The sequence below is a fragment of the Aquila chrysaetos genome, chromosome 5 (genome assembly GCF_900496995.4).
Source record: "Aquila chrysaetos chrysaetos chromosome 5, bAquChr1.4, whole genome shotgun sequence".
In the NCBI taxonomy this organism is placed as follows: domain Eukaryota; kingdom Metazoa; phylum Chordata; class Aves; order Accipitriformes; family Accipitridae; genus Aquila; species Aquila chrysaetos.
In genome coordinates, this window is record NC_044008.1 from 73,927,296 (window position 1) to 73,950,984 (window position 23,689).

The 23,689-nt window shown below is 46.8% G+C and overlaps 1 protein-coding gene across 1 annotated transcript; it reads left to right on the forward strand.

Moving 5' to 3' along the window:
* The first annotated feature begins 2,962 nt into the window (after positions 1 to 2,962).
* Positions 2,963 to 13,791, forward strand: KCNJ2 (potassium inwardly rectifying channel subfamily J member 2). Its single transcript, XM_030015519.2, has 2 exons — positions 2,963 to 3,184; positions 8,232 to 13,791. Exon 2 carries the CDS (start codon positions 8,448 to 8,450, stop codon positions 9,729 to 9,731), a length of 1,284 nt encoding a protein of 427 aa, XP_029871379.1. The 5' UTR covers positions 2,963 to 3,184; positions 8,232 to 8,447; the 3' UTR covers positions 9,732 to 13,791.
* The last annotated feature ends 9,898 nt before the right edge of the window (positions 13,792 to 23,689 follow it).

Here is a 23,689-nt window from a genome sequence, read left to right on the forward strand (position 1 = left end):
TTATCCCTTGATACCGTTCCTTCTGCAGATAGCGGATCTTGTCTTGAAAACTCTTCAGACTATGACCGTTTCACGTAGCTCTTCTAATATTTCAGTCAGGACACTCTGTAGTGCGGCAGTACGAGACCTCTGTAGCTAGACTACGTCAAATTAGAAAACCATTCATTGAGAAAAGGAAAACAAACCCTCACTCACTCTTGAGGGTTAAGTTTTCAGCTGCCTCTCACCCTCTTTGTCCTGGCTTGTTGCAACAGGAAAGGGTTTTTTAGAAACTTTTCTTGTAACTTCAACTTCCCTGTTTGGGGGGTTTGGAAGTAGCTCTCTCGCCAAAGTCCATGCAGACGAGAGACGGCTTTGTTACGGTTCTCATTCCCTGTATAATAGATTAGAATCGATATTTCATTCTAAGAAGAGCTTTCTGGGCAGAGCTGCTCCGACTTTAAGAAAACTGTAAAATAGTCGTGATGTTATATGCTCTACCCTTCCTCGGTATGAAATGCCAAATGGCTTGACCTGCAAGTCTGTACTGCTGTGAATAAGTCTTACTCATATCGGCGGATCTGGGATCTCTGGGTCTAGTAGCTCTGTAGTTTTTATCAGTCGGTTTGCATGAGTAAAGGCTGAGTAAGAGTCTACAAGGTCAGGCTGTAATCTGCAATATCTTGTGGGTATTGTGCAGAGATTTGTCGAACCCACCCCCCAGCAAACTGTGTGTGTTCTCAGCAGAGCATCTCTTGGCAATAGCGGGTCACAGCTCTACTTTATTTCACTTACATATAGATGAGTACATACTTCTTCAAGGTGGGTCAAATTGTTGCTATTTTAGCTGTTCATAGGAAGCACGCATACGTTCAGAGGAACGAGAGATTTTTTTTTTTCTCTCTGATATACGTACATGACCTGTGTAGTATTTGTGCCTACAGCTTTCAAAAACTGTGGATTTAACGATCTTCACCTTACTGAATGAATAAAATAATTGCAGTCGTTCCCTCTTACAGATTTTTTCTCCAGATTCATCATTTGTAAGAAACTTATCTGTGCTATAGGACTTTTCTTCCACTTAAAAAATGAACAGAATCACCCAAGAATAACTCATAAACAGTATGATTGCCCAACGTGCCAGATTGCTCAATATACACAACCACTTGTCTTTTCTTCCTCTCTCCCCATCATGTAAATTTTGCGTATCCTCCACACATAACAGTGGGGACTTTTAAAACCAGCTGCATTTGGCCATTGTATTTGTTGCCGCAACAATGCGGTGCTTCCTCATTCGCAGTACCGGGAACTCAGCAAATACTGTAAGTGACAGTAACGGCAGTTGGTGGATATTGTTCAGCAGCAATATGAGGAGTGTGTTCTTAAAGCCTATACTCCATGAGAAAGCATTTGGCCAAAGCATTTTCACTGAGTATTTAAAGACAGCTAATGTCAACTTACGAAACAAACGAGGAGGAGGAGGAGGGCAGTTTAAGCAACTACGAGTGACTGCGGGCACCGGCATTGCTGTGGAAAGCAGGGAATCATATTTAGAGCCTGTTCTGGACATTGTAAGGAAGCTCCCCGGAGGAGAGTGGCCCACCCACTCGGACCAGCAGCTCCAGGCAGAAGACCTGACTGCTGATTAACGCTGTCTTGTCCCAGAAGCATCCCCAGGACCCGTTCTCCAGGTTGTTGCAGAGGTTACCGTTGCAGTCCTGGGTTGCAATTCAAGGTGTTCGCGCCGATTTCTTAAGCCTTGTGCGGTCTGCAACCCTTGCATTCAGCAGTCACCTTCGCTCTTAGTTTTCCAGCACAGCACGCAGGGCTCCCTGATGCATTTCAGCTGTTAGCACCCGGGAACTCGCCTTTCCGAGGGCAGCAGGAGCGCGTTGCAGCAGCGGACACCTGCCTCGGAAACTAACACCCCTGCACTGTCCATCAGAGCTGGAGTTTGGCAAACTTCAGGGTGTGCTTACAAGGCTGTTTTTGTTCCTGCAAGGCTCCCAGCCAGACATTTCATCCTTGTTTTCTTTGTCTTAGGCCACGTCCACCGTAGGGAGGACAAGCTATTAAAAATCATTTTGATTTCTGCGTATTCCAGCCGCGGCCAGCCAGCCGGCTGATCGAGCTGCCACAGGTGATCTGTGGAACAAAGAAAGGGATCCTACGTACTGCAGCCAAGCAAATACTTCTCTCGCTTCCAGCCCCCGCTCCAAAAGGTCTCAGTTCAGGGATCACAGCTCTTGTTTTGGAAGGGACGTCCGATCGCAGGGAAAGAGAGGGATGTTGAGTTCAGTAGCCGTGCTGCGGTGCGCTCGGCTTGCTTCTAGCGCGTGTTAGGGCTCAGGCGTTTTGTGGCGAGGCCGCCCCGCACCTTAGCGTTCCTCTTCACCGAAACCCCGAAAGCGACACGAGGAACAAACCCATCCTCCCCCCCGGCGCCTCTCCTCACTCCGCGGGGCCTCGCGCGTCAGCCCGCCGAGCGCGTGGGCCCCGGGGATCCCACACGGGGCCTTCCTCCGGCTTCCCGGTGGTAAAGCCTCGCAAAAAAAGCGTTTCTGGGCGTGGGGGCGTCGAGTCGATACCCACGGGCACAACCGGAGGGCACCGGCTGAGGCGTGGGGAACACCGAGGCCCTTCTCCCTTCCCCCCCCCCCCCCCCAACCCCCCCCCCCCCCAGAACCGAGGGGTCCCCCCATCCTCCCCGGCATCCCCCGAGGACCCTCCACCCGGGGGGGGACACGGGACACCCCCCCCCCCCCAAGCCCCGACACCCTCGCTATATCCCCGCCTCAGCCCCCCCGGGGCCCCGCCATCTCTCTCCTCAGCTTCTCCCCCGACCCCGCTGCCCCCGCGGCGCGGGTTGGGCTCGGTCCGGCCTCCCGTTTCCTATTGGTGCGGACCGGGCTCGGTGGGCGGGGCCTCCGGGGCCGCTATTAAACATCCCATGGCCGCCCCAGCAAAAAAAGGGGCAGCGGCTCATTGAGTGGCTCAGTTGCGAGCGGGGCGGCGGAGGCCGGCGGGCACCCCCGGGATTGCCTTGCTGCGTGGGGTTTTTTTCCCCCCCCCCTTTTCATTCCTCATCCCGTCCCGTGTTTGTCGTCCCCGTCCGTCCGTTCCCCAACCCCCCCCTCGCCTCCTCTCCTCTCCAGCTGCTGGATCTTACAGCCTTTTAACTCTCTAAGCACCTCCTTTAAGGCAGGTAAGGAGCGCCTTCTTTCTAGATCTATTTAAGAAGCCCACCCGGTCGCCTCCCGAATAGCCAGCCTGGTTTCCAGGGGTAGCGTAGCTGTCTGGGTGCCGAGAGAAAGCTTTCCTTGTCGGTCGATGTCTTGCACGCTTGGGCATAGCCGGTTGGAGGGGGAACTCCTGCATTCTCATGCACCGTCCACGAGCTATTCTCAGTGCCTAAAATAATTAGATAGGTATGCTGGGAACACTCGAGCATCTGCTTGCAGCATCTGTTTATGTTCATAACTTTCCATGCACCAGCTGCTCCCCCCCCCCCCCCTCCGCCCCGCGATATTTTATTCTGGGGAAGGGCTGGAAGTTTGCATGACAACTCCGTGTCGCAGAAGTAGCACCGCTCCATCCCTTTCCATTCTTCTCGCCTGGTGTTTCCTGTACAAGGGAGAGGTCAAAAGTATCAAGTCTTAGAGATCAGATGCGTGTTTGCGAAAGGAGTGTCCAAAACGTTTGAGAGGGGTGTGAAACGAACCTGTAACTTCATTCATTGGCAGTATGCAAAACGGGGGATCGTCTTTATTTTTAATCAGCCTGGCCAAAAAAACTAGGAAGAAAGAAAAAAAAAAAAAAAAAGCCCTTGCAGCTGGGGAGCCTGCGAAGAGACTGTATTGTTTCAACTTAGTTCATGACAGTTAAAGGAAAAAATACTGATAAGAGATGGCAGATTTATTTGCGGGGCTTCGGTGGCTGCTTTGTCATCTTCCTGGGGTTGGGGCAGGCGGGGACCCGCAGGTGCCTGGGCCGGGGCCATGCCGGTGGCCCGGGCTGAGCCAGGACCCCCATCTCGGTCCTCTCCCAGCCTGCTGCCACCTTTCCACCCCGCAGGCAGCCGGCACTTGTTTCTGGTTCAGCCTTACCTTTACACTTGTTTGCTTTTCCATCCTCCCAGCCGGTGCATCAAGTACACCCCCTGGTGATGACTATTTCACTTGTAGTTATTTTGTCATCAGCTAGAAATATCCTGAACCCCTCTCATTTGCAGGACAGCAGATGCAAAAGCCACTTGTCCTTTCCTTTCTCCTATTTCTTTGCACCCATTTCCCTACATCATCAGCTCTTTTTTTTTTTTTCTTTCTTCCTTTATTTTTTTTTCCCCCTCACTGCCTGATGGCGAAGGACAGATCCTTCTCCTGAAGACAGCTCACCACTTTGTGTAACTTGACTCCTACTCAAACCGGCGGAGAAGCCCTGGGGAATGACTTATAAGTAACGCGGGGGTCTGGAGAAAGGTTACAGGGGTGGCCGTACCCGGCAGCGATGGAGCAGGGACTGTGGGAACAGGCTTCGCTGGGGCGAGTAACTCCTTTGTTCTGTTTACTAAGGGCAGCAGGGAAAGGCGTTTGGCTAAGGTAGTGCTGGTTCTCTCTTAGCAACATGTGCCCGGCTCATTCTGCAGGGCTGTGTGGCGTCAGCCTGGGAATAACTGCTCCAAGCGCTCGTTAGTGCTCCTCTCCCCCCCCCCCCCCCCCTTTTTGCGCTTCAGAGTTTTTGCTCGGTATTAAACCTCCTGCACAAATTCGCTTCGAGCTGTTCGTTGGGGAGTTTAGACACGCGACGTGAGCGTCTTTGCTGGGGGGAGGTCTCGAGGGGGATGCTTGCTAAGGGGAAAGTGAGGGTTCGGGCTCCTCATCGCGGCATTTCCAATAACGTTGGTTCAGAAATGCTGCAGATGCAGCACAGCCCCGTTTTTCTCTGCTCCTCCAAGCATCCCCTCACAGCAGAGCAAGCCCGGGACTCTCCCATCCCATCTCATCCCTTCCTGGTAATGCTGCGTCGGTGCCAGGGCTGGTAATTACAAGCTGCATTGCTCTAGTCTTGTATTCTCTTCCAGCAGGAAAGGTAGCCTGAATTAATAACACGCCTAGTGATGACTGAATTTACAGCTGCGTGCGTGTGCGTGTGTGTCTGGCTGCAGCGCGTTGGGCCCAATTGTATAAAGATTTGGGTTGGTTGGTGGGTACTGGGCTGGCTTCTTTTGTCTGGTGAGGATTGCAGGGCTGGTCCCACACTAGCTTGACACCTTCGGTGCCACCAACAACTGCTAATGGGGTGGGGTGGAGGGCGGCAAACTTGTTTTGCCTTTGAGCAGCAGGTGGATTAGCCAAATAAGAAGGACCATTCGATTTTCATGCTAGTTTGATTGTTTCTGGGATTTGGGGGGGGGGGGGGGGGGGGACACCTTTATTGAAACTGGTTGTGAAAGTCAGGGTGAACAGCCAGTGGATCTACCGGGCGTTTTACAGGGCCTGCGCTGCCACGAGCGGGAGCAAGATCAGACCTGCTGCGTTGCACTGGCTGGTCCCGGCGCACGGTGCTGGTTGTGCTCCCATCCCGGCATCCTCCCCGCTCCAAGCGCTTGCAAGGAAGAGAGGCAAGTTGTGCTGTAAAAGAAAGAAGATATCTATGCTGCGGTGGAGCATGCCAGAGCTTTGTTGTATAAACTTCAGGTAGCGTGTAAAGGTAGCACGAGGTGCTCCCAGGCATACCCCCGAGTTTAAGGATCGTTAGAGCCAAATCGGGGCAGGTCCGCTCCCAAGGGCAGAGCACCGACAGCGTGCAGCTGGGAAGGAGAAATGCGGTGCGAGGTACAGTCGGTGGAAGGTGCTCAGCCATTCGGAGTAGGAGTATGACAATGTACGATACCCAATTCGGGTCCCAAACTTCCAAATGCAGCCAGCTCGCCGCAGGAAGCTGGCATTACGATTTCAGTGATTTGTGGAATTCAAACAAATGCCCTCGGGTCAAGACTTTTGTGGGGGGAGCTGCATATTCAGACACTTGAGACTTTACAGCTTATCTTTCCCTCCACTACAAGTTTTCCTCTAAAATCCAAGAGACAATGCAGGGGAAAAAAAAAAAAAAAAAGACTTCAAAATAAACTGTTTCCTAGGCTGTGTGTTTCCATCAGCTTGGAACAAAACAAGACTTTGAATGTGGAAATCGAACATGACTGTGATTATAGGATGTGGTTTATAAAAGTGATCGATTTGCAGACCAATGCAATGGTTTTTCAAGAAGTTATTTGCGTGGAATGTATTAACAGTAATTTCACTTCCCCCCTGTGTTCAGGTTTCTAATAAAAGTCTTTTTCAGCCAAGAAAAATAATTTAAGTGAGCATTAAAAGAATTCCTTTGTATTTTTGAGAACGATATCCTGACGGGAATGAGAAACCCCATGATCAAAAAGGTGTGAGGGGGAAAAAGTGAATCCTTACACAGTGTAGGCAAGATAGTCAGATAAGAAAGAGGGCAGCTGTACTGTGAGCCTACATTGCTGAGAGCCGTACTCAAAACCGGGCATTACCGAACCTATCAAAAGCTGCCAAAATGTCTTGTACGCCGCTGAAGTCACAGATGACTAATCTCAGCAAGTAGGCGTTGGGACGCATTCTTGCACAACAAACAGAAGTGAGGAAAAAAGAGAAGGTAAAAGTAAACCCTAAAGAGATTCTAGAGGGAAAACCATCCCGCATGTAACTGCGAGCACGATGTTTTCTGTTTGTCACCTGCTCTTTTCCTAACAAGTGTTTGCTGACCTAAAGCCCTTGTAATGTGGTTGAAGGATGTGGGAGGGCTGAGAAACTGTTTGAAATCCCTCAAGTTTTTTGGAACACCTCTGCAGGCCTTTAGGGGCTGTTTTGGGGAAAGGAGAGAAACTCTTATCTACAGCTGTTGTCAGATATGAATCAGAGGAAGAGCCACAGAGCACTGAAGCCGCTTCACGGGCAGAGGTTGTGCTCCTTGGCAGTTGCAGTTTTGTTGGGTTTTGGACACTCAGATGAGTTTTGATAATATCGGTTTACAAAGAGCATCGCGATTTAATCCCCTGCTACTGTAAATGGTACTGAAGTCTCCTCTCCTATGGCGAATGGACAGCAGACATTCCTCATCACTCGGTTTTAGGTTTATTTCCTCCGTGGGGTGCATGCGTGGATGGAGCAGTTGCATTAATGCATTTCTTCTCCTCTGCAGTATTTCAATTACATTTCCTGATATACAGTACATGACTTAATGGATGACGCACTTGTTAAAAGCCAAACCTGGGTCTAAGCCAGACCTCCCTGAAACAAGTTTGGTGGCTTCTACCCTCAGGAAGAAGGTTTTGTAGCCTCTCTGCTGAGTCTTAATTGCTGACATTTAAGACCCACGGGACGCTCCGAGCCGTTACCCGTTGGAGATGGAACTGGCTGCCTCGGGCTCCCGAGGGGAAGGTGCTGGTACTTGCCACCAAAGGTGTTACAAAGACACCGGGCCGGTCCTACTCTGTTGTAGCCTTTTGCTAGTTGCGTTAGCAGGAGCAGATGAGGGTCATTACAAGGTTTAGTTTGCTTCATACAACTTAAGCCTAATGGGAGCATAAAAAATACACAGATCCCAATGAGTTTATAGAGTTAAAGAGGAACTAAGGCAGCCCTTATTCCTGCCACTTGCAAAGCATACACAACTCCTTTTTCTAGCTTAAATTAAAAAAAAAAAAAAAAAGTTATATGCAATGTAATTTCATGGAAATCACAGACATTTGCATTTTCCAAGTTTATTGCTTTTCTCAGGACACGTCATCTTCCCTTTTGCACACTCCCTTGTCTGTCGTAGGTAAAACAGTCCGGGAGACAGACACATTGTATGTCACTAAAAACTGCTTCAGTATTTATGTTTGAACAGATGGATGTTAATGCTAATTGTTTCAAAATAAACAGAAAGCACAGTTGTAAATAGTAGATAGATTCTTTGCATGTCCAGCTTTAAGGTGAATATTGCTTAGAGACTTGTGTGACATGATCACTTCAGTGCCTTCCCTTGGGAAGAGTGATGCCTTCTTTGTAGTAATGATGTCACGTCTGTCAATACATAACTGCGCACATTATGCATTCCAGAAAATGCTGTCATTAAGAATAAGGAAACTTCCTGCAGGTCCACAGGAGTCATTTTACTTGATTCTTTCAGGTTTGATCCCTTATCCTTTTCCCCCAAGATCTAATATGACATTTCTCTTTCTCTTGCAGACCATGCCCTCTCTATGACGGTTACTTGTTAAGCTAACTCTGCATGCCAGAAGACTGTCCTTGGTTGATCCAAGGGCTTTTGGGGACTCCAGCCTCTCCCCAGTTTTTCTGTGTGTGTGTGTTCCTCTAGAACTTTCAAAACTGTTTCTCCAAAGGGTTTTGCAGAAACTTAGACTGTTTTCTAAAGCAGAAGCACCTCAGTCCACAGCAGTAGTGATGGGCAGCGTGCGAACCAACCGCTACAGCATCGTGTCTTCGGAAGAGGACGGCATGAAGCTGGCAACCATGGCCGTTGCCAACGGCTTTGGGAATGGAAAGAGTAAGGTACATACCAGACAGCAATGCAGGAGCCGCTTTGTCAAAAAAGATGGCCACTGCAACGTCCAGTTTATTAACGTGGGCGAGAAGGGACAGCGATACCTGGCAGACATCTTCACCACTTGCGTGGACATCCGCTGGAGGTGGATGCTAGTTATCTTCTGCCTGACTTTCATCCTCTCCTGGCTTTTTTTTGGCTGTGTGTTTTGGTTGATTGCACTGTTGCACGGGGATCTGGAGAATCAAGAAAATAGCAAACCTTGTGTCTCTCAAGTGAGCAGCTTCACCGCAGCCTTTCTGTTCTCCATTGAGACCCAGACCACGATCGGCTATGGCTTCAGGTGTGTCACAGACGAGTGCCCCATCGCAGTGTTCATGGTGGTTTTCCAGTCTATAGTAGGCTGCATCATTGATGCCTTCATCATTGGTGCCGTCATGGCAAAGATGGCCAAGCCAAAAAAGAGAAATGAAACTCTAGTCTTCAGCCACAATGCCGTAGTGGCCATGAGAGATGGAAAACTGTGCCTGATGTGGCGCGTTGGAAACCTGAGGAAAAGCCACTTGGTAGAGGCACACGTGCGAGCGCAGCTCCTCAAATCCAGGATCACGTCAGAAGGGGAGTACATCCCCTTGGATCAAATAGACATCAACGTAGGGTTTGACAGCGGAATAGACCGCATATTTCTGGTCTCCCCCATTACGATAGTACATGAAATAGATGAAGACAGTCCTTTGTATGACTTGAGCAAACAAGACATGGACAATGCTGACTTTGAAATTGTAGTAATATTAGAGGGCATGGTGGAAGCTACCGCCATGACTACCCAGTGCCGTAGCTCATATCTGGCAAACGAAATCCTCTGGGGCCACCGCTACGAGCCCGTACTGTTTGAAGAGAAAAACTACTACAAAGTGGACTACTCGAGGTTCCACAAAACATACGAAGTGCCCAACACACCCATCTGCAGTGCCAGAGACTTAGCAGAAAAGAAATACATTCTCTCTAACGCAAACTCCTTTTGCTACGAGAACGAAGTAGCCCTCACCAGCAAAGAGGAGGATGAGATTGACACTGGGGTGCCTGAGAGCATGAGCACAGACACCCACCCGGACATGGACCACCACAACCAAGCAGGGGTGCCTCTAGAGCCACGGCCGCTACGGCGGGAGTCGGAAATATGACTGACAAACTCTTCCTCTCTCTTTTGGTTGAAAGGAAAAAAAAAAAAATACATCTATCGGTCAAAGGCACGTTGACCTGAGAAGTTGGCCCAGAACAGTTTTCAGACAACGGTACTGTTGAAGAGTGGTGTGAAGGCAAGCAGACCTGAGAAACCCAGGCTGGTTTTAGGGCTGTCCTCAGAGGAGGGATGACAGAAAATGAACTCTAAACACAAAGCACTAAACATGTCTAAGTATGAACAGAAGGCACATATGTTGTAGAATAAATTATGTATATATTTTTTTACAAAACTTGAACTTGCAGGCAAGCTTTGGTTGGGTTATTATTATTTTTTTTCAACTTTTTCCAGAATGCTTCTCTCTAGGGAACAAGAATGTTTTTAATGGCATAACAAAGGCAAGAATCTGCCTTATTATTATTATTATAATTATTTTTTAAAAAGCTGCTGCTAACTACATGAACACAAATGGTTATTTTTGTTGCAGTGTAGTTTTTATTTTCTCTTGTGTAATTTAAAAAAAAAAAAAAGTCAGTGTTGAACTTTTTGAGTTGAAAAGCTCGTGATCACTTCAGAGAGGCCAATGTTGCCAGAAAGTCTAAACTCCTTTTGAGGCCAGTAGTTTGATAGCTAGAATCAATTTCTCTCTTTCCAATTACATAAGGGGCATTATGTAATATCAGGCCAATCAGTAGCCTCCAGCAAAATTATGATTTTTGGGGGGAGAATTTAATTCTCTGTCTAAAGGAAAAATGAAATAAAATATATATATACATAGAAAAAGTACTAAGTTAAAACTACCTAAATGGATACCAAAGAAAATGCACAGTTTTGCACAGCGGAGTTTATTTAAAAAAAAAAAAAAAAAAAAAAAAGGAAAAAAAAAAAGGAACAGGCTGCTTTAAACAAAAATATTTCAAACCTCAGACACTTTTTTTTTTTTGTTTTGGTTTTTTTTTTTTTTTCTTCTCTTTTTAAGACCTTTCTTTTGCACCTTATTCTAAAAGCTTAAGACTCGGATCTAAAGTGAGCTAGGACTCCTCCCCTTTCCCCCTGCTCTTCTATGGGGAAATAAATTCCCTTCCTTTCTTGTAAGGAGAAACGCAGTCGGGGGGAAAGCAAACGAGCAAACCTCTGTCCTCGCCGGTCGCTCGCCGAGCCGGACAGCAGCGGAGGGTCGAGCGTTAGCGCGCACATTCCCAAACCGGCGCTAGAACCTCAGCGCTGAGCCAGCCTCCTGAAAACTGAGCCATCCTCCATGTGCTGCAGGCGTCTGACCCCAGCCCCTCGGCTGCCGTGGTGTTACCGGTTCAACTCTGCCAGGGACACGCAAAGCTGCTGATCGATGCTAGAGGCTAAAACGCCGCCGGAGCAGGCGTTTAGGGACAGATGAGCCGAGCGATAGAGAAATCCCCAGGAAGAGGTTTTTTGAAGAGGAAGGGAGAGGGTCACGGGGAGGAAAAGAGAAAGGACGGCACAGGGATTGGAGCGTTTTGTAAAAAAAAAAAAAAAAAAAAAAAATGCTTCTCTTCAGCAGGGCAAAGGTGTCAGAAAAAGCGTGGTTTCCATCTCATTTAGAGAGGGACTATTCGGGGAGGACGAGGCCGTCTCCTGCCTCCTCTCCCCAGCAAACGCCAACCGAGCGGTCAGTGGACGAGACGTGTCACCGAGCTCTGAGCAGATTTTGTGACCTTCGGTGAAGCTCTGGCTCTAGCGGTATTTTGGCTCCTTCACCCAGAAGGCTGTAAATTCTCTGTGCCTCTAAGATCAAGGAGACGGCGAACCGGCGCTTCACGCCCGCTCCCCGAGGAGCAGGTGGAGAGGGGTGGTGGGGGGGGACGGACACGATAATCCTAGTCAACTCTTGCAGTATTGGATCACTGTATGCCATTAAAAAACAGCTTGTTCTAGGTCTAATGTCTTCTGCAAACGGATATCTGTGAAGGCCTCTGGCCCCTTCCAGCCCTGCCTGAAAGAAATGCCTGCAATGAAATGGTTTCTGATAAGATGGTATCTACAGTGGGTGGGTTCGAAACTGTGGAAATTCGACATTGTAAACATAGATTTGGCTACTAGAGAGGGCAGATGATTAAGTGCAAGTACTAAGGCTGTTACTGGGGTGGGGGGATGTAAAAGAGAGGAAAGGCTGAACATATAAAGGCGATTTGATTGCAGTTTCTGGGTCAACAGTAGTGAAGACAACTGAGTGCTGCTAGTGCTGCTATTGTGATATTCTTGTAAAAGGAAAATAACTAAACCAAAGAGTATTCAGTGAAACAGAGGGTGCATGAAAACACAATGGGGAAGGGATGGAAAAGGGAGGCTGACTGGGAGAAAGGGGACCTGTTCTCCAGGTCGGCATCCCCCAGGTGCACAGTGTTCCTGCTAAATGATACTTGAGATATTTGAGGGAGGGATGAGAGATGGGGGACGGGAAATGCAGGATTCAGCTTGTTTCTTTAAAGCAAAAGAAATTCAGAGGTAAAAAAAAGAAAAAATAATAAAAAAAAAATCCCCTCCCCCTTAACATTTCTGGTGCAGAGGTTTTGGGGTTTTTTGTTTTGTTTTGTTTTGTTTTGTTTTTCAAGTCAGTTTTTCAGAAATATTTTTAAAATGTACATTTTATAAAGTTTATCAAGTATTTTCATATTTAAAGCCAAATGTAAATAGAAGTCTGTAAAGGAGGACAAGGAGAAGAAGAAAAAGAAAAGGCCACAAAAAGTATAAATTCTGCTCGGCAGTCTCGGCTAGCTAGTACCTAGATGCTACCGGTTAGCATGATTTTTAGCAAATACTTGCAAGCCTTATAGGATTCCTAATGCTATGAACTTCTCTTTATTTATTTTTAAGCATGGACTTTTAATTTGAAAACATGTTCTAGTTACTGGCATTTTTAAAAGTTACCAGCTTTCCGAGTGCTAGTCTTGTCAAGGGTGTGCATTGAGGTAATCCATTACACTCTCTGCCGCATTCTTTTTCTTTTTTTTTTAATAACCCTTTGTCTTTGCCGATTGAATCTTACATTGCAGAATTGCACTCAGCCTCTGGCTCCGGGAAGCTGCTAGAAAGAGACCTGCAATGTACACTCCATGGTACCCTTCCCCCTTGTCCATCATTTCTGTATTTCTCATCACGCCGTGGTAAGCCCGGCATAGGACAGACTATTGTAGCACACTTCTGCAGCAGCAAATTGGGTTAGTCATTTTGAAAAATGTTGTTATTTTTAAGGACTATACAGTGACTGACAGCGTTTCTTCAGTTCCCGATGATCCTGGGCCAAGCTGATGCTTACTTAGGGGCCCTTTAAACTGACTGAGCTCTACCCGCAGACTCCAACAGGCGTTGGTTCGGCCTCTTTATCGAGGATAAAGTTGGCTCAACCGGCTCGCACAGAAGGTTTATACTGTATTTCGCTTAGGGTCTGGGGGGGAATATGTTATTTCTGCCCTTCCCTGAAAATACTTGAATGAGACACATTGTCTAAAACATAATACTGCGTACAGTGACAAAAAGCATTTCCGAGGCAGGTGGGCATGGACCGCTTCTTTCCTCTGTCTCTTCCGTGCGAGCTGTCCTTGGTTAAGTAGCAAGGGTAGAAATCATTACCTACTAGCTGTGTTTAATGATACTCTCTCCCAGCCATGAGAAACTTCTACGTTGTTAGCTTAGCACTCGCTCTTCTCGGAAAAGACAAAGGGGCCAGATATTTTATTTGTTCTCTTAGGTCTTCTTTTTCATAATGGATTACAAGGTAAAACTGAGAAGTACTGTAATGTCTTTAAATTATGGCTGCTCACAACCGTTGTAAAGTAGAAGGGTGCTGCATAGTTGCCATCCCACAGCCAACGAGATACTGATTTTGTAATGACTTTTGGCCTGCAGCTATTGTAAGGTGAACAATCTAGGCATCTGACAGTTGTCCATTACTATTTTCCTGTTTGCAGCCTTTTTGTATCGAAGTCTTCCTAATGTACTGCACAAATTGTGGATTGTACAGATTTTTATATATTATGTCTTATTTTATTATTTCTAAATAAATAAAAAAAAAAATTGGGAATGAAGCGATGTGTGCACCATATATGTAAATGAACTGGGGAGATGGGTCTGGAGGTTATTATATAGCTGTGTTTATGGCTGTCTGAGCACAGTCGTTGTCTGAAGCACTTTGGGAAGAGACAGGTCGTTCTCTCCCTTGACAAAAGGCAGGAGGAAAGGTGATACCATCATTATTTCCCAGATGAGAACACAAACACGTGGGGTGTAAGGCACCTTGCACCAAAGGAAGATCTGCCCCAGAGAGACTGAGGGACTTTCTTAGGGTCATACCTGGAACTGCAGAGCTCCCGATCATTAGCTACAAGTTGTATGAAATGGAAAAAAAAAGCTCAAAGTCTGCATAAACTACAAAGCAGGGGAAGGGGGCGGTGGGGAGCGAGGGGAGGAAATGAAAACACAGAGCATAAGCAAGCGCATTGAAAGATTTGGAAAGGGATTAAAAAATTAAGCAGGAAACTCATCTTCAAATCCCCATGTTTCATGTGTGCCTGGAACATCCCCTGACTGAAATGATGCTCCTCAGCTCAATTCCAAACACGCTCACTGTAATCTTCATACATGCCTCACTGGTCTGGAGTCCTGAGCCTGCTGTCACAAGCGTGGAGCTGGGGTTTTGTGTAACGGGACGGGGAAACGTAACGGGGACGGGCCTTGAGTAACCGAAAAGAGACTCCATGCCCTTATTTGTCTGCGTTGGAAAGCTCCTTTCCCGCTGTTTGTGTGTGGCCTCCAGGGCAGATATTGAGGCTGCACAACTGTGACTCAGCTCGAAACTGCTGATCTAACCGGAATCAAACACGCTGCAACGGCTGAGGATGGCCGTCAAGCATTTCAGTGCAGTTTTGACCCCTCCGCTGATCTTTCAAAACTTTATCGGTCGGTAAAGCTATTAAATGATGCCTTGGATGGAGCCGGACCCTATCTAGAAGGATTCCATTTATAAATTCAAATTTACTTTTCAAATCTAATGGTCTCTTGGAAAGCTTATAGTAATAATTACAGGGATGGATTTAGAGATACAGATTAGCTGTCACAGCCTCGATCTGCTTATTCTCCCTGCTGAAAAGCATCCTCTGTGAGAGCCGCCCACTGATCTGACCCTGGCTTTGATGTTTGCTGCAGGGGCAGCGGGTCGGGGGCCACTATCTGCATAATCTGCCTGGCTCGCTCCCGTTCCCTAAATCGTTAGCACCCTCTCCTGTCAGTGCCTTTCCCTTCTCTTGCCGGCCACTGGTCCGCGCAGGTGGAGTCAGCATAAATATAGCAACAAAACACTGACAGCATATTCTGGTAGCTAGCAAGGTAATAGCTAAACTCTTCTCCTTCCCATGCTAGCTGGATGCATCTAGGAAGCATGAAGCCTGCAAGCGGATACTATCTGAATCTGGGCGGCATGAGTAAAATGCCACAGAAGATGTAACAGCGCGGATGTTGGCATGCCAGAAGCAGCAGGGTACAGGCAGCAGGAAGGTGCATTAGAGAAAGCTGCGTGAACCAACTGTTGCCTGTTTTCCCAGTTTTCTCATCAAACTAGCAGTGCTTGCTGACTGCTTTGACGTGCCAAGCTCGTGCTGACTGCTGGTTTTGTTGCTGTGCAAAAATGTGTAATAATGTTTAAAGAAATAGCCATTCTTTCAAAATGTTTAAACTGAACTGGTGACTTCAGGGGAGCCTGTTTCGTGGTTCTGGATTCTTGGCAGGTGGAGATCACCGTGCGGGGAAGGTTTGGGATGAGACATGCGCTCTGGGAGTCAACACCCGCCTTGTCTGGATTAGCTCACGTGTCCTGGTGTGATGGGCTTGTCAGCTCTTTGAGGAAGGGGCTGTCAGCTTTTTTGGGGGGGGGTCAGTGCACATACGGGCTCCCCACGGCTTCTTGCACCTCTCAGCAGCAGCGTAAGGAGTTGTACTTTGGTAAATCTGTAGGAGATAGAATGGCGCAGGGGGGGAAGTTTGCAAAGTAGAATTTTTCAGACTGGTTTTTGCCTCTCTCTCCATTTGCTCTTCGGTGTCCAGTATTGGGCAGTTTCACCTGTACTCAGATAACACATCCCCCATTGGCCTCCAGGTAGGCAGGATCTGGAAGCACTTGCAAACTTATGTCTAAATTCAACGAATTGGCAATCTTTAGACCCGTTCACAGCTCAGAAGCCGTGATGGAAATCAGAACAGGCAAACACAAAAGCCATGCGTCCTCATGGGGGAAGCCAAAGAGAAGTAGGAATCCTGCAGCACTCCCTAACCCGCCAAGCAAAGCCAAACTCTGATCATTATCCCACTACAACTGCAAAGGTATTTCACGGAAATTAGAGGATGAGTAAAACCAACTGAATGATTGTGGAGTCACTTGGTGGTGGCTGAGATGAAAATTTCAGAGTTTCGGGTGAGGGAACAGGAACAGGTCTTTGTGAATTGAGCAGCTACATGGGAACAACGGCTGCTGAGAGATGGGAAGCGACAGCAGTACGTCACTGCTCGTGGCAATCCTGTATTTTTTTTCTATTAGGAGAAGGGGAAGGAACGCTGTCCTAGGAGCAGACGCTGCCAGGGGAGCACCAGCAACATCGCATGGACCGTTCGTATCACCTCCAGCACGAGCCTCAGAGGCAAACACGGTAACACCGGCTACCGCATCGCACCAAGACCCACAGGAGGCTGCTCCGTGCTTTTGGCAGTTCTCCAGATGGAACCGAACTCCATAGCTAAATCCTTCCATTTATCTTGTGCCTCGGGTAGACTTTACTTTGTAAGGTGTTAACATCATTTTATAACCCTCGTGGCCACCTGAAGCCTTTCCCTCTTTTTAGCTTGATGCATTGCCTTTGCTTTGTCCTCTCCTGCAGATCGCAGAGATGTTTCCACTGGTTTGCCAGTGTCTGGGGACAGGACAGAAAAGGGAAAGCAGTGAAATTATAGGAAGTTCAAGAATATAAAAATGAAATATGAGTCTTGAAATTTTTTTTTTTTTTCTGCTTCCAAAGTTTTCTCTGAAGTACAGTCTTTAATCTAGCACCAACATTTACAGCTTGTTTGAGTGTGCAAATCCAGGTTGTTACACGCAAGCCAATGCATTTTATAGTTTTGGGTGGGCAGGACAGGAAGGGGCTACAAACACACCTGTTTCAGCAATATATACATCTTATATTATTCTCTAAAAAAAAAAAAAAAAAAAAGAAAACGGCTCTTGCCTTTTCTTTCCTTACTGGCTTGGATTTCAACCCAGAGATACTGGAAACAGGTTTTGTTAAAAAAAAAAATCTACATTGAGACTCGTACAAATGACACATACGTTAAACTGTGAAATACCTACTGAATCACTCTGGCTGGGAAGCTGTGCAAAGGGGAGTCACGAGCTGCGGCACAGATCTCCTGTGCCTGATGGATACCCTCCTCTTTCCACCTCCCAACTACAGCAGAGTTCAAGGTAACTCAGGAACCAAGGTCAAACCCAAGTATTAGCTCTCGGATCCCCAAACTTGGCCTTATTCTGGTTATTCCTCGTAACCAGGCAGCCGGGGAAGGATCCCCACAGGTAAACCCTGTTCCCTCCTGCTGCAAGAGGCACGTTGGCTCCTTGGGGAGACCTTCCCTGCTGCAGCAGGTAGGAAACCATAGGCTCTTGCTTTCCAGGATTGATATTTTACTAACTTTTTTTTTTTTTTTAAAGGCAAAATATCTTGCTGTGCATAAACTGTATTTGATATGCAAATTAACTCATTAATTATTTTGCATTACATGGCATGCAAGGTGCCTCCTGGCTACGCCTGTGCTTCATCCAGGCTCGGAGTCCGCAAGCAGCAGGGACACAGCCGCTGTGCTCCCCAAGCCTCCTACCACTGCCATGGGAACCCGCTGCTCCAGCCTGCAAAACCCGACGCTCAGCTATAAATAAAGAACCAACCAAACCAGAGCACTTTGAGGTCACTACGTAAGAAATTTCTTGATTATTAGGCTTTGAGAAAGATCTGGCTGCTAGGGTTGCCCAAGACTAATAAACTCCAAGATACTGCTTCCACTGAAATCTTTATAGGAGTTTCATTTAATTGATATATAATAGCCTGGTAACAGGAAAGGATAGATTCCAGTAGTTTAATAGCACAGGGTGTTTATGAACAGGGATGAATCTCACCCTAGGGCAGAGAGATTACCCAGAGAAATAATACCATTTTAGCTCTACTTTTGAAGTCTTTTAATATTCTTAAATGGTGTGGTGGCTCCTAGCTCCCAGGAAGGTTGAATGTCTACCTTTAACCAAAGCATTTCCATCTTTACCCCTGTAGTTCTGTGCGAGTCCTTTGCATGCACACAGAGAATGCAAGACAGACCAGCAAATTGTTTTTTTCATTTTCCCATGTTGATACTTGTACTGACTTCACTTTTGCTGGAAAGGTAGAAGCAGATCAAAAGTTGGTATTTTCTGTGTTTACACCTTAGGCAAGAGAGCTTTGGCTGTCTGCAGTTGACTCAGGATACCTCTGTGATCTACAGATGGAAACGGAGGGAATTCCATTCTTCCTTCTGAAAGAGAGTTTGGCCAGAGATGTCCACCCTCTAAAAAGAAGCCCAGCAGCTAATTGAAGAAAAAAAACAAAAAAAAGCTTTAAAGGAAAATAGAGCAAATAAAGGTATGGAGCAGCTCAAATGCACATGCTGCATTTCAAAGCAACTGGAGTGCAAAAATGCTCCATCTGCTCTTTATAGCACGCTCAGTAGCTCCACCTGAAGGACACCTATCTGCAGGGGTTGGGGATGATTGTAACAGCAACATCTGGAAAAGGAAAGCAATTAATTCAATTGAGGAAGTGCGTAATGTCACCTGCATCTTGCTTTGCAAAGGCAACGTGCTGATGGAGACAGATGCTCTTGCAGATCACGGTGTCCTTGGCCTCCCTCCACCCCTCTGTATCTGGCCAGCCTGCAGATCTGATCCCGTATGGAAAATTGCCTCCGAGAGCACCAGCGGGGTAAGGAGGCTGCGGACCGCCGACACGGTGCTCTCCTCCACGTGCCACGCGTTCCGGCACAGGGCTGCATGCCTTGTGCATGGTCACTCCTGTTTTCAGAGAAGCCAAGGGGATTAAAAGCAATTAGGGAAGCCCTGATTTATCCTAATTAGAGCCAGTGCTGCAGCTGTATTAGAGTCGTTATCTCAAGTTTTCCAAAGCTATCTCCCAGCAGGCTCAGGAGTTTATTTCTGCCCTTCTCATTCTTTCCCCCTTTTTTCCTCTCTCCTCCCAGTGACACTCTTCACCAGGCTTTGATCTCAAGGACCCTTGCGGATTTGGTATTTACCTTTATAGTTGCAACATTTTAATGCAGTTGGAGCGTCTCAGTATTTTCAATATTTATAGCTCATTAACTCCTGCAATGAAATCCTTCTGCAGTTCTTTACACCCGGTGTTTAATGAGGAGGGGTTGCCAGAATTGCTGTGCCCGTCCCTTGGCGTATTATCTGACAGTTTTTCTATTGAATTAACTCAAGGTATGCATTGACTAAACATCTTTAGAACCATTGGACAAACAGACTATGTAATATTCATAAATTAATGCAAATCAGCTTCAAATATGTCAGACTAGCTCTCTTAGGAATCCCTGGACCTCAGCATGTTGTGACAGTTCTTGTTTAAGCAAATCTGGATCTTTCAGTGCGAATAATGAGAGTGCTTTCATCCTGAGCGGTATTACCAGTGAGACTAATGTGCCATTCTCCTTCTTAAAACTGTAGTCTCATCAGATATAAATTAAACCACTGGGAGAGCAGGAAGAGAAAATGTGAGTAGCATCTGCATGTATTGTCCCTCCTTTTCATCTGCTGCAAGAATCGCATCGTGGCGCCTTTTTAATGACAATACTGCTATTACAGTAAATGATTAAACAGTCGCAGCCTTTCTTAGTCTGGGTTTTCAGACTTGGAGATTTTTTTACACATGTAAATTATTTGCATGTATTTGAGATATCATTAATTATGTATTGCTTGAAAGCCTCACGCCACCCACTTCAAATCTCGCAGGTTTCCTTCCACGGATATTTCCATGTCCCTGGAAAGATTGCTGATGGTTGCTGCCGATGGCGGTTCAGGAGGAAGCTTCCCAACACGTTTACAGGTAACTTTATCTACTCTAAAGGCACATGGAGTTTTGCTGACACTCAGCTCGTCGTCCACGGGAGCACGTAAACCCTGGGAGCTTCTGCGACCGCAGCGGTTGGGGTCTGCTTTGCTGCTGACGTTCCTCCTGCTCTGCTCAGGCACACATCTTACTCTTCTGCCAGGCTGCAGATGTGCTGTTTAGTATTTCCACCAGTACTGTAAAAGTCCATCGTGTGACTGTTATTCACAAGGGCAGCACCGCGCTCTATTATTTGCGCTGAAAAATGTAAGCGTTACCGCTCAAATATATTACTGCCCCTAACACATCTTCCTAACGAAACATGTTCAGCCCGTTCCAACATGGTAGATTTTGTTTCAGATAGGAGATGTCCACATTCCTTCCTTGAAGTTTGTCTCCTCCACATATCAAAAAATGTTAACAAATAGGCATAATATATGCCCCGGGGAGCAGAGAAAGCTGCCTTTCTTTTTCTTGGCTGGCTTAATTCATGCTGGAGTTGTGTGACTTTTCATCTCTGCAGTTGGAGGAAAAGGCTAACTCACAGTGTAAAAGTAGTATGATAAATTGTGGAAAAATAACTTGCTGGCTTTCCTAAGAAACGCTCCTCTCCAGCTCCTCCTCTCACTGTACTCCTTCCAGCGCCCCAGAATTCATTGCATCAGTGCATGTTATGGCACCTTTGGGATGCGTTAGTCATAAGAATGGAGCTACTGGTGCTTTGCAGGCATATTTTAACTTTGGCTCTCACATGAGTGCTCTGACACATCCGTGCTGTCTGCACGTCTGGGTAGCGTTTGCTTGCGGGTGCCTCCTGAGATTCCAGACAGCTCAAAAAAAGGAAACATCTAATTTATATTTGCTAAGGTATGCGTGAGGTCCTTTTGTTATTCTTTGTTGGTGGTGAGGGCTTTTGGGTACAGGGTTAGCGTGGGATGAAGGCAAGAGCGGTGGCTCAAATGGGAACTCTGGGTTCGTGCTGTAATGTCCAGCTCCAGTTCTGTCCTTTCTCTTCCGAACACTGCAGGGTGGCCAGAGAGAGTGGGGAGACTGTGTTTGCTCGGCCAGTCTTGCTCGTGTGCCCCTACGTATTATTTTCCCCATTGGGAAAATTCACATGGACCGTCTCGGGCTGGGGCAGCCTCCTGGCTACATCGCCCTGGCCCCTTGGCACGCTGCTCGCCGCACGGTTCTCCGTGTGATGCTCCCTTCCCCTGCGACCCACAGGCATCAGGGACCGCAAAAATACAGCCTCCGGGAGTTTGCGCTGGCATCAGGAGGATCACGCTCGCTGCCTCTGCCTAACTGCTACCGCCACGTACCAAATTGCCTGTGTAATTCTGCCCTTTGTGCAGCAGATGTGAAATGGACTTGATCTGATCCTAAGTTGTCCTCCTTTGAATTCATTTGGATCTCAGAATTCATCTGTAATTGCGTATAATTAACTTCTCCTTACAGGGCGCTTTCGAGATGAGAGCTGATAAGCGAGTGCTGTACATTTACATTATGGACGTTTTCTTCTGGAGGCAGCCCCGTCGGGTTCTTTTGCTCTCAAACAGTGTAATCTGGAGTAATTTCTGCGATTTCAGGCTCGTATGCAAAAAAGTCAGATCAAAACTGACTCTCTGACTATCTGCTTTTGCATATAAGTGCGGAAGAGTTCCCACTTCACCCCTGCAGCTTCAGTACCAGCCCTGGTTTGGAAAACTTTTCTTGTGCTTCTTAGGCCCAATCTAATGTAACCAGCAATGCCTGGTGGAATATCAAGGCTTATTATCAAGCAGCTTATTGTCCATCAGCAAATATACCAAGGTCAGTAAGACTTAAAATACCAAGGTGTTTTAAATTAAAATATTCAGGCATTACATGCATATGCTGTCCTTTCATGCTCTGAGTCATTTGCTAATGTTTTGCACATAACCACGATCATTTTATGCAAAAGAAGGGACAGGCATGGTCTGAAGGAAAACTGTTCTGGCCTGTCCACATTAAATGTTCTCACATTTAAGAAGCTGTAGCACAGAAAGCAACCTTTTCAATTTTTCTCTCCCTCAAAATGAATGACCCGATAGAGATCTTGTGCACAAGCAGGGGAACAAAAATACATTAAACCAGCAAAGTATTGTGGTTGGTAAAGGTTTTGTTAAATGAAATGCCGTTTTTGTTTTTCCCCTTAGGGAACAATAAGAAAACTTCTCTTTGTACATATCTCTTTCTGAAACAAGCTCCGTGACTGGTCGCAACCTGTAATAAAAATGCCATATGCAAGAGAATATATTTAATATTGGGACGGCAAAAGAGAATGATATGATCTGTTTGGGGTTTGAAGGTAAATGTTTAGACATTTTTTCCTTTAAAATAATCTGTGATAGATGCTGGTTAGCTGACTGGGAAATGAAATCACAGAGGATTTATGCCATTAATGACAGGCTATGATGTCAAAGACATTTGGCCTGTAGCCATAACCTTTTGTGTGGCTCTGGCTGATTCTTATAAATAAACAGGACTGCTCAGCTGCTGCCTGGATAGAAGTCCCCATCACTTGGGAGCACTGAAAACTGGGCTAAGGAGAGCACTTAAAAATATCAAGCAAAAAATTGAGGGGAAGGGATGTCCTGCAAGAAGTGCTTTCTCCCCTTAGTGTCTCTGGTTTTATGCAGTAGGGCTTGGTTAATGTTTAAAGAAGCACCAGATTACTGAAATAACACCGAAACCACTCTCACTTTCTGAAACTCCGCTGTCTCATGTTGATTTACTATTAGTCAAGAGCCCAGACACATTGTCAATAGCGTACATCACCACGATTTTTGTTCTTCTCGTCCCGTTTGTAGTATAAAAAAGCAGACTGGATTGGCTTTTACAGTCTTGCCCAGTGTGGCACCCAATCTTAGCATCAGGTGGGAAGCGGCGGGACCCCTCACCCTGCCTGCCCGGGGCGGTGCGGCAGGGGCAGGTCTGCAGCACCCAGCCAGGAGAGGTGCAAACCCCAGGACACCCCATTCCAGTAACCTCCGAAAGAAAGCTGCGAATGTGGCTGCAGAGAGACAGGGAACCCCTGAAGTATGTATAACTTTCCTATGTACCATATCTGTCTCCTTAAGGAGCTTACAGGCATAATTTTAATCATATTTTGCTAGATAATGCACAGGATTTGCTTGCAGCCATTTCAGCCATTTGATACGTGGGAGGGCTTCGTTATGTTGTTATAGATGTTTTTCTTTTCACACAGAGCTGTTTGCCGTTTGTATTTTATCCTCTGGGGGCTGTGTTGCTTATGGTTCGCCAAGTGCCAGACCCTCAGTGGGGTGAGGCAGTGTAGCTGCATTGCCTTGAGTTGAATGTCACCCATTTAAACCTTCTAAGGATCCGGGTCCTTTTATTAACATCAGTACCAGCACCACACTGGTAAGTGTTATAGAAGGTCTTTCAAAGTCTGAGCTAAGCAAGCCCCGTGTCCTGCAGGTGTTTGGCTCCTAAAGCCCCGGTGACTCCAGCAGACCCATCTGTGCCATGCGATGCAGCATGCAGCCATCCCAGCGCTGGGATTTGGATGTGGACATGGCAGGACTTTTCAGCACACAGGGCCAGAGAGTGTTCCTGAAATCTGGCTCATGACTAGCCAGAAAACAGCTCTTCGGAAACCCAGGTAGCCGGGAGTGCGTTAGCAGCCTAAAGGTTGTTCTTGCTGAGCAGCCTGCCACTGGCCACCGGGCTTTAAACCATGTTTGTTTTCCCTTCTCCCCTTTTCTTGCCCTGAACGAAGCAAAGAAAACCCATCAAGAATGCAGGAAACGTT